This window comes from Uranotaenia lowii, chromosome 1, assembly GCF_029784155.1.
Source record: "Uranotaenia lowii strain MFRU-FL chromosome 1, ASM2978415v1, whole genome shotgun sequence".
NCBI lineage: Eukaryota > Metazoa > Arthropoda > Insecta > Diptera > Culicidae > Uranotaenia > Uranotaenia lowii.
The window spans coordinates 132,445,927-132,458,981 of NC_073691.1; the positions used below are offsets into that span (position 1 = coordinate 132,445,927).

A 13,055-nucleotide genomic window follows, 5' to 3' on the forward strand; every position below is an offset into this window, starting at 1 on the left:
TGTTTTGAGTTTCGTTTACATTTATATGTTAGTGTTAGTGATATTTTTTGTAATTACAGAGTCGTAAGCTGTCTTAAAATTACAGGAGTCTATCTCAATTTTTTTCGATTTGGCGTTCATTTTGGTCTTGTCGAGTTCCGACCAGTAAGGATGTATTTTATTTTCCATAAAACTATGAAAATAAAAATACATCCTAACTTATTGCCTCACCTACTAAAACCTTCGTTCTACCTTCCCCTTTCCCTTAGTCTTGGGAAAATCTTCTCAAACAGCCCCGAATAAGAAAAAAAATAATCCAAATTCTTGAAAAATCAAAACTCCCCTTTAAAAAAAGATTCCCCATTAAATATTCGTTGCATCCTTGTTTTCATTTTCCTTCGTACATTATTCCTGAAAACAGCATAAGATTTTCTCTTTTAATTATTTACTATCCTTTTCCTTCTTATCTTATTGAAAGGGAAAAACATAGGGGAACATGCCCTATTATGCGCCACCTAAGCGAATCGCTGATTTTCTAAGTATTCCACGTACAAATTGTGTTAAAAATGGGTGTAATCGTTGAAGAAAAGTGTTTTCTACAAATTCCTATGATTTTTCATTACTCAAATTGCAATAATTTCTTTAAAAACATGATTTTTAAAAACCATATTCAAAGCCACAGAACAAAACTGTGTTGCGAATACGCGCCGCTGTGTATTCAATACGCGCCTAGCAGCCGAACACACTCGAGAGCAGCCGAAGACCGAAAACACACCAATACTTTCAGACACTTTGACTGAAAAGAAAATCAAAATGGACTAATAGAAATTTAACAAAAAATGAAAAATAGATTTTTTGGGCTGAATTAACGCTCAAAATATGGTTTTAGACTTTTTGTTAATTTTCAATGAAAATTGGCCTTTTTGAAAAATTAATGCTATTTTCAGCCTACTACGATTGGCGCGTTATAAAGAGCGCATGGGCCGTAATAGAACATACACATAAAAAGCATACCTTAGCGAGTTCAGTATGATTTTTTAGCATAAAATCATAGTTTAGATTCTCCTCTATCGATCTGTCAGAAAATATTGTCTTATTTGTTTTTCTCTACTTGATGACACCTTATTGAAAGTGTTTTAAAATTTAGATCGAAATGAAGAAAAACCTAAATTGTGAAATTATCACGACACAGGGGCATTTTAAGGAAAAATTCATACTTGCCATGACCAATCACAGCATTTAAAACAAATTGGTAATATTTTGCAGGCTTAAAATGTTTCAGATTCTTCAAAACAAGAGTGGCGCGTATTAGCCACATGGGGCGTTATATGAACTTTTCCCCTATACAAAAAAACTAAACTAGCAATGACGGGATTAGGGATGAAACATGGAAACGTTACTTAAAATTGATAAGGACAAAAATGCGAAGTACCGTAAACTGAGGGAGCTTTGATCACTTTTTTAATTCATTTTCGAATATTTTGGAAGGGGTTGCTTTTTTGTAACGCTAAAAAATTTTGAAATAATTGAGGGAAGGAGTATAAAGCATAATTTTGTCTGTGGCATAATCATTGACAGCAGAATATACAAACGACATTAGTGGTTAGAACTAAATGTTTGTTACAAAACCAGATTTCATGTTTCGGGATAACTTTGATCACTATGATTTTAACGTATTTCAACATCTTCAAAGTTATTGTTTTGATGCCAATTAGCACAGAAGGCTTAAAACATCTATAACAGTAATTTTTGTTTGGACTCAAATAAATTGTTCAACGATTCTTTCAAATACAAATATATTCAAAAGATGGGCAATGTTGCTGCATACATTTAGGGTCAAAAAAATATAAACATATCACATTATTTTTGGCATTAAAAACAAATGAAATTTTACCTTAATGGTATTCCCGAGGTTTCCCCACTGTTTCTTTTTTTATATTCATACAGACTTTCTGATAGAAAATGCCCGTTTTTTTTTTATTATACAAAAATTATCATAGAATGACAATTAAAATAACTCTAAAACTATACCTATACAAAAAAAAAGTTAAACTGTCATATGAAACAACCCATTTGCTTCTAAATGCTATCATTTTATCAGGAAAGGTGTTTATTTGTGAGACTTCGAAAAATCAAATATTTAAAACTTTAAAATTACATTTTAAGTCGTGTTAAAAAAATCTCCAACTACAAACCAAATTAAGCCTATCAAAAACTCGATGTATAGGCTTTCAAACGTAGAAAAACGTTTTCAGATATTTTAACTTCAGACTTAGTTGATGACGATTATCTGCAAAAATTTCATGTTGATCAAATATCCCCCAGTTTACCGTGGAATTGGAAAAAAACCAACGGATTCTGCGATTTTTTTTTTTGCCTCCGACTCCGTTTTACCTAAGATCAAAACACTGACAGACAAATGTAAACATAACATCAAAAGTAAACAAAAAACTACAAACAGTAGTATAGACGATCGCTAGATTAAGTCCGCTGAAGAGGAGTGAAAATCCAAAAGTAGCTCGAAACGTCCGGACCAACTGGCAAGTAATTTTGTAGTTATTTATTCGCCGAAAAAATTCGATAATTAAAACAAACAGGAAATCAATTAAGCAGTTTTGATTTTATTACTTAAAAAACAATCCGGATCTATATGACCCTGGTTTTTTTTTCACTCTGTTTGGCAAAAAAAAAAACAAAAAAAAATTACATTGTGACCAATTTTTTTTTTGCCTCTAAAACGATTTTTTTGAGCAAGTTTTATAAAATCAATCAAGGAAGGATTTTTGGAAAGGTTTAAACACGATTTAAAATCTGTCGATAAATTTAATCTGTTTTTTTAAAAAATTTCTCGATTTTTGTTGAGTAATTTCTGGGTTTTGACCAATTTCTCCGGATATTTCCCGATTTTTTTGTCATTAATCTTGAAATCAAATGCTCAGATTTTGCCAGGTTTTCAAATTAAATTTCCCAGCTTTGTTCAGCCCGGATACATGCTGAAAAAATCTGGCAACGTTACCCCAACCGCAAAGGAATGTTATTAATTATGAGACAAACCAATTGACGATGTAGTGAAGCTACAATACATAGTATATAATTAAAGATGGCTTTCGCTTAAATTTGTTGCGAAAAGTACATTTTTTTTATTTAAGAAGAATTCGATGGTGAATGGTGAATATAAACCAAACTAGTGTTCACAGTACAAAACCTTTTTTCCCATAAAAAGTTGAAAATAAAATTTTTCAGTCCGGGAAATTAAAATTCAACAGTTTCTCTTTCGTTTTAAATTAATCGTTAATTTGGAAACAGCTTGTTGCTTTTCGAATTTAACAGTCGACTAATTTCGAAGAATGAATGATGCTGTGATTTTATTTATCGAGTAACAACGCAAATGAAAAACTGCGAACGTCAAACCAATTACCAACTTTGCAGCAAATGTTTAACCGAAGCTGCCGAAAGGTGGCAAAATCTGATTATCCGTCGCTGGACGGTTTGACTTTTTTCTTTCATTATGCTGGCCCCATTATGTGGAGCCCATTTGCTCCAGGGAACACACAGGTTCGGGTTGTGGAATGGGTTCGTTCAGTCATTAAATCCATTTTCTGACAAATGGTTTCCATTTCAATGAGCTGATAGCTGCGGTGTGGCCAGCCACCGAATGGATGCCCGTGAGCGATGAGAGGAAAAAAACAAGCGTTGGACCGAAAAATTCTGACCGTTGTTTATTCATTCTTGGCGTTGGAAAGCCAACGGGCTCAAGTAAACTGGCCCGAGAGAAGTTTCCGCTTCAATTTAACGTAATTTAACGTAACATTTTAGTGAATCAAAACAAAGCTGTCGGAGTTAACCCTAATCCGCTAAAAAGTGTCAGTATGACACTATTGAAAGTTTGGTGACTTGTGTTACTTTATTCATTCATTATGACAAAATTGACAGAAATGACCAAAGAAGCGTCAATGAGAATCGATTATCGGTCAAATTATTTGATTGTACGTAAATTTAAAGCATATAAGATCAGCAGATAAAAAAAAATTCTAATGGTTACTTACCAATAATTATGGTGGGATTTTTTCATACGGGTTTTTGCTTAATAAGTGAATAGACCTAGATATTTCATCATTGATGAAAATAAATCCTCGTATTTTGTTTTCAAAATTTCTTTATTTTGGTGTTTGTCAAACCCACACTATCTAAACCCAATTATAAAATGAAGGCAATGAGTTGAACAGAAACATTATGGAAACGTTTTCAAATCTGTTTTCATTAATGGGATGAAAAAATCATCAATTACCTCAATTTTAAGACCGAAAATATATTTTCGCACGCTTCGAAAAATGGAGTAATGGCTGTTTTAACCCTCAATTCCCTTTCATTGGGTTACATTCCCTTACACGGGTCGAATCTTGTGTGATTTTTTCTGTGGAACTCAACGAAGCCTATTTGAGCCACTTTACTCATTGGAAAAAGGAGTTATGGCTATTTTAACTTCTTCCCTTACATTTTTCAAATAGTCAGAAAAAGCACGTTCGGATTTGGAATTTTTTAATAAAAAGTGACTTCCAATGAATGCTGTTTGAGCCAGCGCACGCTTTGGAAAATGGAGTTATGGCTGTTTACACCCTCAATTCCCCCACATTTTTTAATTATTTCAGAGAAAATTATGTTCGAACTTGAAAATTTTTGACCAAAGGGTACAATTATTGTGTGATTTTTTTCAGAGAAATCCATCAAAGCCTATTGGAGCCACTTCACACATTTTAAACAGGAGTTATGGCTGTTTTACCCTAAATTTCCCGACATATTTCAATTAATTCAGAAAATTAAGGGTAAAACAGCCATAACTCCAGTTTCGAATACTTGCGGTGGCTCAAATATGCTTCATTGGGTTTCTCAGAAAAAATCACACAAGATACATCCCATTTTGTTAAAAATTTTCAAGTCCGAACATAATTTTTTCTGGAATAATAGAAAAATGTAGAGGAATTGAGGATAAAATCAGCCATAACTCCATTTTCCGAAGCGTGCAGTGACTCAAACAGCCTTCATTGGATTCCTCGGAAAAAATAAAATAAGATACGTTTAATTTGATTCAAAATTTTCAAATCCAAAAATGCTTTTTTCTTAAATTATAGAAAAATGTAAGGGAAATTGACATCCATGTAGGGAAATGGACAACATCCAAAACTCCATTTGATGAAGCATGCGGTGGCTGAAACAGCCTTCATTAAATTTCTCGGAAAAAAAAAACTACACAAGATTAGTCTTTTTTGGTTTAAAATTTTTAGGTCCGAACATGCTTTTTCTGACCCATTTGAAAATATGAGGGAATTGAGGGTAAAACAGCTATAACTCCTGTTTTCAATGCGTGAAGTTATTCAAACAGCGATTCTTCAGAGAAAAAATTCACACAAGATAAGTATCATTTGATTAAAAATTTTCAAGTTCGAACATGCTTTTACTTAACTATTCGAAAAATGTAGGGAAATTTAGGGTAAGACATCCATAACTCGAGTTTCTAATCCGTGCGGTGGCTCAAGCGGTCTTCATTGAACTCTTAGGAAAAAATCACAGAAGAAACGTCTTATTTGGTTCAAAATTTTCAAGTCCGAAAATGCTTTTTTATTAAATTATTGAAAAATGTAGGGGAATTGAGGGTAAAAACAGCCATAACTCCATTTTCCGAAGCGTGCGGTGGCTCAAACAGCCTTCATTGAATTTCTCGAAAAATAATCACACAAAATTCGTCTCATTTGGTTCAAAATTTGTAAGTCCGAACCTCCTTTTTTCTGAAATAATTGAAAAATACAGGAGAAATAGGGGGTAAATACAGCCATAACTTCCGAAGCGTGCGGTAGTAGACTGAGTCGATTTGGGGTCATTTTTGAATTTCTAAAAGCCTGGGGCCTTAAAAGCTTCGTTTTGGTCCGAAACTCATCCATGATTTTTTGCAGAATTTTTAAGAAATGTTTACATGAGTAATTTTGAACTTTTGGGTTTGTATGGGAAAATTGAATATCTCTTATATATAAAAATGGAAGCGTTTTCTTTGTAACACCATCACGTATGAATGGTCGGTCGGAATGCAGTGAAATTTGGTATCCAAGGGTTTTTCAAGTCAGAGATGGTTTGTATAATAGTTTCAAGAATCTCACTTTGTATGGAAGGGGAGCTCCTATACAAAATCAACTAGAAACGGAACAAAACTCGAACAACTTGGAGACGATTTTTATGAAAACTGATTCACGAGCACGATGAAAGATCAGCTAGTTTTGTACTAAAAAATCAACATCATTTTTGTTTCTTCAGTTTATCAGAGCCTGATAATGGTTTTTGTGCCAATTTATATATTCTTTAAAGGAAATTTTTCGCTGAACAACTTTGTCGAGAATCATAGCTTCGTATCTTTTCAAACAAAAAAGTTAATAGCTGTTTAACAAGTGTATGTCTTTTGGCATTGATAAACAATAAATTCAGTTGACACCACTGCTTGTGCCCCGCGAAGTATTGCATGAAAAGTGGTCATGTAATATCTCGCAAGGCAACTAACAGTGGTGTCAATTGCATTTATTGTTTATCAATGCCAAAAGACATACACTTGTTAAAAAGATACGAAGTTAAGATATTCGACAAAGTTGTTTAGCGGAAAATTTCCTTTAAAGAATTTATAAATTGGCACAAAACCCATTATCAGGCTCAGATCCACTGAAGAAACAAAAATTATGTTGATTTTTCAGTACAAAATATTCAATTTTGCCATACAAACCTAAAAGTTCAAATTTACTCATGTAAACGTATCATGTAAAAATCATGGATGAGTTTTGGACCAAAACAAAGCTTTTAAGACCCCAGGATTTTAGAAATTAAATAATGACTCCAAATCGACTCAGTCTAGTGCGGTATCTTAAACAGGCTTCATTGGATTCCTCCAAAAAAATTGCACAAGATAAATCTACACAGCAAAAATTATTTCCTGTAAAATTACACAAATATCCTGTAACAAAAAGGAGCAGGACATTTACAGTAATTTTAAAGGTCGAAAACGTGATTACGAGACATTAAATTTTTAGGGTACAACTTTTTTACAGGACATTTGCTGTAATAATAAATGAATCTCCGATAACTTTCAAGAAAAAGATTTTATATTCCAAGTATTTTCTAAATTTTAAATGTAAGGAGTTCTTTTCAAATAAAAAAAACTGTGAAAAAGTTGGTTAAAAGGTCTTTAATAAATATTATTATTATTATTAAAGGGTGATACGGTCAAAATTTGGTCAAGGGAAAACGCGTGTAAATCGTTTATTTAAAAAATCAAATTAAATTTCTTTTTCAAGTTCAATTAGTATTAAATTCAGAAAAAATATTCAGTTAGGCTTCCGCTTTTCCAAATCCGAATTGCCGGGCCTTACGCTTAACCCCTGCCATCAGATTTTGTACAGCCACCTTGTCCACCTTCTTCGCCGCAGAAAGCCAGTTTGCCTTGAACTGCTGCTCGTCCTTAGCAGTTGTTTTGGTCTTCTTTAGGTTCCGCTTGACAATAGCCCAGTATTTCTCGATTGGGCGGAGCTCTGGCGTGTTGGGAGGGTTCTTGTCCTTGGGAACCACCTGCACGTTGTTGGCGGCGTACCACTCCATGGCCTTTTTACCGTAATGGCAAGATTTCAAATCCGGCCTAAACAGTACGGAACAACCGTGTTTCTTCAGGAAAGGCAGCAGACGTTTACTCAAACACTCTTTCACGTAAATTTCTAGGTTGACAGTCCCGGAAGCTATGAAAATGCTGCTTTTCAAGCCACAGGTACAGATGGCTTGCCAAACCAGATATTTCTTCGCGAACTTTGACAGTTTCATGTGCTTGAAAATATCTGCTACCTTGCCCCTTCCTTTTGCCGTATAAAACTCTTGTCCCGGAAGCTGCTTGTAGTCGGCTTTGACGTAGGTTTCGTCGTCCATTACCACGCAGTCAAACTTCGTCAGCATCGTCGTGTACACCCTCCGGGATCGCGCTTTGGCCGTCGTATTTTGTTTATCATCGCGATTTGGAGTCACTACCTTCTTGTTAGTCGATCGTCTGGCTCGTTTTTTGGCTCGATGCACGGTTGTAGACGATACACCCAGCTTATTTGCGGCATCACGGATAGGGAGGTTAGGGTTTCGCTTGAAACTACCGTCAACTCTCTTTGTCGTCTCAGCGGCTTCTCGTTTTCGATTTCCCCCCGATCCTGACTTCCTGGCTGTCGACAAACGTTCCCCAAACCCTTTAATTACATTCGTAACGGTTGATTTGGCAAATTTTAGCGATTTTGCCAGCTTTGCGTGCGAGTAGCTCGGATTTTCGCGATGCGCGATCAAATTTTTGATACGCTGCTCTTCTTCCTTGGACGGCATTTTGACAACTGATGAGTGAATTCTGAAATCAAAATAGGAGCAACATTCTACACACACACCTTCAAAATGAGGGGTGTTCAGGTTTGTTTAATGCTAAATTGCAAGAAATACTTCAAGTTCATATTGACCAAATTTTGAAAGTATCACCCTTTATTTGAAAAAGTTTCAACGGAACTAGGAAATTAACAAATTCTGAAAAAATATTCTTATTTTGGCATATGGCTACTCATTCCAAAGGTTATATTTTTGAAACAGCCAAGACTAAAAACAGTTTTTTTTTCAAATTAAATTAAATGCTTAAGTTTCATTAGTCTGAACGATTTAAAGGTTTCCGTATCCAGAGGACAGCTTCTTGAAAAATGTTTTTTTTTTGGGTGAATTCCAGAATGAAAGCTAAGAACGCAAATAATGCACAAACAATCAACAGCGAAAGATATACAGCCAAATGTGACATATGTAGGTATATCGAATTGATAATTGCAATTGGAAACGGAAATTGAAAAATGCAATTGATATTTACACACGCACACACATCTAAACACACCGGAAATAGTTAGGACCAGTCATTACACAGTGGATGAAAGAGAGAGAAGAGATACATAAAATACAGAGTAGGAGAGTTTTTCAACCCGATATCAAACTCATATATCGCCCAGTAAGAGGGGTTGAGGTGGCGCATGATATTACGTTTGGGGGAAAAACGGGTTAGGGAAGGCAGAAGGGATTTCACAAGCTAAACCATGTACTCACTCGTTGAGCTATTGGACCTTCCGCCAGTTCCCGGTCGGCTGCTGTCGCCAAATCCGTTTCCGGATCGATTGTTATTCATCTGATAGCTGCTGGTGCCGTCCTCGTCCGGGTTGTCGCTGAAATTAATTACGTTAATATTGTACGTGACGGTGGACGATTGTCGTTTTCGCTGCAGTCCCGGATGATGGAGCGGCGATGGGGACATCATGATGGACGGAGGCATCACGGCAGTCGTCGAGGTGGCCGCCGAAAGCTGCTGAATTTGCTGATTGTTCAGGCTATCGTTACGAATGTTCTCGATTATGATATCCGGATTGTTTGTGATCTCTGGCGCTGGGTCCACCGGATTGATGGTATCTTCTGTTACGGCCACCCCAATCGTCGGAATCGGACAACCGTCGGTGGCGCCAGTAGGAACTTGTAATTTTGTGCTAGGACCTGTTGTCACCAGGTCTAGGGATATGGTGGAAGCCTCACTCAGCATGTTTACCGGACTACCACTGTCGATCGCCAGTGGTGCCAGAGGTTTAAGATTATCGAAAATACTCTTATCACAACTTTTCAGTCGATCGTTCTCACGGGAAATGGCCTCCGGAAGTAGCCCGGCTGAATGAGGTGGGGATCCAGCCGAAGCTATGGTTGATATCAGATCCACCACGTAATTGCCATCTGTTTGACTTAGATTGCTATCATTAAGTGCGCTATTGTTTTGTGCTGATGAAATATTATTACTAGAACTATTCACAACTTTGTAGTTGGGTGATTTGATGAGTGCATTTTCTTCGCCACATACGTTGACCACTTCCTTCGGGCTAGTGGGGCTCATCGAGCGTGTCCCACTGAAGCCATGATCAAAACAACCGATCAGAATATCTGGGGTATCGTTGATTGGCGCCGTTGTTGTTCCGGCAGTGCCACCCTCGCCATTCAGTACTATTTTAAAAATTCCTTCCTTAGGCTCGGTACCCGCCTTAAAGTTTTTAAAACTCTTCAGGATCGCCTCATCTCCCTGAAAAGCGGATGTGAAATCCGAATCACTGAGAGCGTAAATCAGCTGATCTTCTCGAGATCCCTCCTTGCATTTACTATTTTTGACACTAGCGTTATTTTTCCCCAGTCTTTGCTGCGATCGCTGTTTTTGAATCATCGTTAGAAAATCTGATTCGCTAGCAGCTATTTGATGTCTTTTCTGAGTGTTGACCTCTTTTTGTCCACCCACAGAACTTCCTTTATCCAACGACGAAGTTACATTGATCAAATCTATTATATTGTTGTTAGATCGATTGTCATCGTTCTTATTGTTCAGCTTCTTTTCCGAAGTTGCCCGATTATTCGCATGGCTACTGTTGTTCAACTCTCCATTAACTCCATTCCCGCTGCTTCCCTTGATGTAGGATTTCAGCAAACTGTTGCGGGAAAAGAACGGCTGGAAGAAATTCATTTGCTTGAAGCTCTCCTTTCGCGACGATCGTCTTCTCTGTTGAGCTTCCTTCACCGCGATCGGTTCCGAGCCCGAGTAGCGCAGATTGTTTTCGTAGTGCAGCGGAAAAATCGAACTTACACTGTCGGAGTTCTTCAACTTGTTCGCTTCGCTTTTGTACTCCAGATCCCGAAGATCGATGCTACTGCGGCTGAGCCGTCGAGGTGGAGAAGATGGCACCAACAGATCGTCGTCTGTACTCACGATCGTCGGCACGATGGGGACCTATAGGAGAATAAAGAAAAATTAACGTGTTAATTTTCTAAGTGGTTTCAAGCGAAATCCCAAAAACATAGTTTGATTCCATTTTTATTTATTTTAGCACACTCTTGGCGGTCTAGTTGATTTCAATCCTAACGGATTAACCACGTGCTTGGAATAGAAATGTGCGCCACAATGTTCCATTTTTAAAAGCTCATGGAGATGAAATACAACCTCGACGAAAAGCATAGTACCTACATTAGACTGCCCCAAATTTGTATGGGAAATTCAAAACCTGTGAAATGTTATGCGCTGCAGGTTAAAATTCATCCTAGGCCTAGTACAAGATCTCATGCCAAATTTGGGCCAGATCGGATCACGTTTAGGGGTCGCTCAACGAGCCTGAAGTTTGTATGGGATTTTGAGACATTTTGTTCGGGAGAAACATGAAAAACCAGTTTTTCATCAATAACTTTGGTTCCCGTCGGCCGATTTCTTTCAAAACCGGGTTTTCTTAAAGCCTAAACTATGAAAAATATATCATCCGAAGACTGCATTTCAATAAGAGTTAAGATAAGAAAGCTATAAGGCTTCAAAAATGGGTTAATTTTTTTAAGGATGGTATTCATCACTATTAATGAGCCGAGGCTGTCGAACATATTGACGCCTCATTAACAGTGCTGAATACCACCGTTAAAAAAGTTAGCCCATTTTTGAAGCCTTATAACTTTTTTATCTTAACTTTGATCGAAATGCAGTCTTCGGATGAAATATTTTTCATAGTTTAGGCTTTACGAAAACCCGTTTTTGAAAGACATCGGCCGACGGGAACCAAAGTTATTGATGAAAAACTGGTTTTTCATGTTTCTCCAGAACAAAATGTCTCAAAATCCCATACAAACTTCAGGTTCGTTGAGCGACCCCTAAACGTGATCCGATCTGGCCCAAATTTGGCATGAGGTCTTGTACTAGGCCAATGATGAATTTTAGCCTGCAGCGTATAACTTTTTCAAAAGTCGGGTCATTTGGGGCACTCTAACCTACATGGAAAATAACAGGTAGGCCATTGCGTTAGCCTCTCTTGAAAGCTTCGTGTATGTACACAGCATGCTTGCATACCAACAAAAATAGTTATAAAACTTTGGCAGTTTTATATAGAATGGCATTCAAAATTATTAACTTCTCCGTCGATAGCCATTCGATTCTTTTGAAAAGAGCTTCAGATTTGTAACATGTAAATATGTCCCATTAATATAATTTAAGTATTAAGAGCGTAGATGGACTGGGAGGAAATAAGGGGCGGTTAATAATGGCTTGAGAACCTCTGGCAGAGAACTGCTTTGGCGTAAATGAAAAGAGTTTGCGTTCACTATGGAGTTTGCGAACTCCGAAAGAAGGCGGAAAACCCCGGAAACGAGGAGCGAAAGGGTTGAAAGGCTCTCTTGCTTGTGAGTCGTTGAAGAAGCCAGACGTGTCGGCCCAAGCGAAGTCGATCGGTTTTTGAAAACGAGTTAAAATCCCCTTCGGTTCATTATTGGCGTTCCTCCCTGTATTCCGCGATCCGTGGTGCCTCGGGTTTTGAGTTCCGACGTGGTCTCCAGTGTCGTTGGAGATAATTCGCCAAAAAGCGGTTGCGCACGTGTCTTGTGTCCAAAAAGGCGAGGAACGGACCGGAGTGTGATAAGTGGAACCCTCAAAGAAAAAATCTTCGATTCAAAGTGCCTCAACCACAATCGAAGTGGCCAAAAAACCCCGCTCCCAAACACCTCCAGGCCAACAGTTGCCCCAAATTAGGCGTAGGAGCCCCTGAGACGGAGTTAAGCCGGTAAGTCTAATTAGACCCCTTGAAAGTGTATAAAAACCCATTTATTACAGATTAAAGAATGATTCTTCAGGCTCATCGGAAATTATTTATTGCATTGAATTTTTGGATCTGAACCATAAATAATGACCCGCATAAATCAGTATTATACAATAACGATTTCCACTATCTTCTTCCTAAGACACACGAAAGATTTGCTTTATAGTTTTGGATTATTGATGTACGATTAAGGTAGTCTTTTTTCCATGAAATGGAATCGTTTGGACGCACTTTACGATACAGCGAACGGGTCGTTAAGTAGAGTAACCATTCATTTTTTTTGCTTTTTTCTACTCGTTCTAAAACGGTTTGATCATTCGTGTTATCTTTATCTAATGATCCAATCATAAAATGATGATGATACCACATATCGTGAACTAAACATGAAAATATTCAAAATCA

The 13,055-nt window shown here is 37.2% G+C and overlaps 1 protein-coding gene across 5 annotated transcripts in view; it reads right to left on the minus strand.

Annotated features, from left to right (window-relative positions):
* Positions 1-13,055, minus strand: part of LOC129740071 (octopamine receptor beta-3R-like) — a 422,031-nt gene that overhangs the window by 22,455 nt on the left and 386,521 nt on the right. For all 5 annotated transcript variants that reach the window (XM_055731660.1, XM_055731661.1, XM_055731659.1 and 2 more), the window contains one exon: positions 9,112-10,816. In XM_055731660.1, coding sequence (XP_055587635.1) covers positions 9,112-10,816 — 1,705 coding nt within the window. The remainder of the gene's footprint in view (positions 1-9,111; positions 10,817-13,055) is intronic.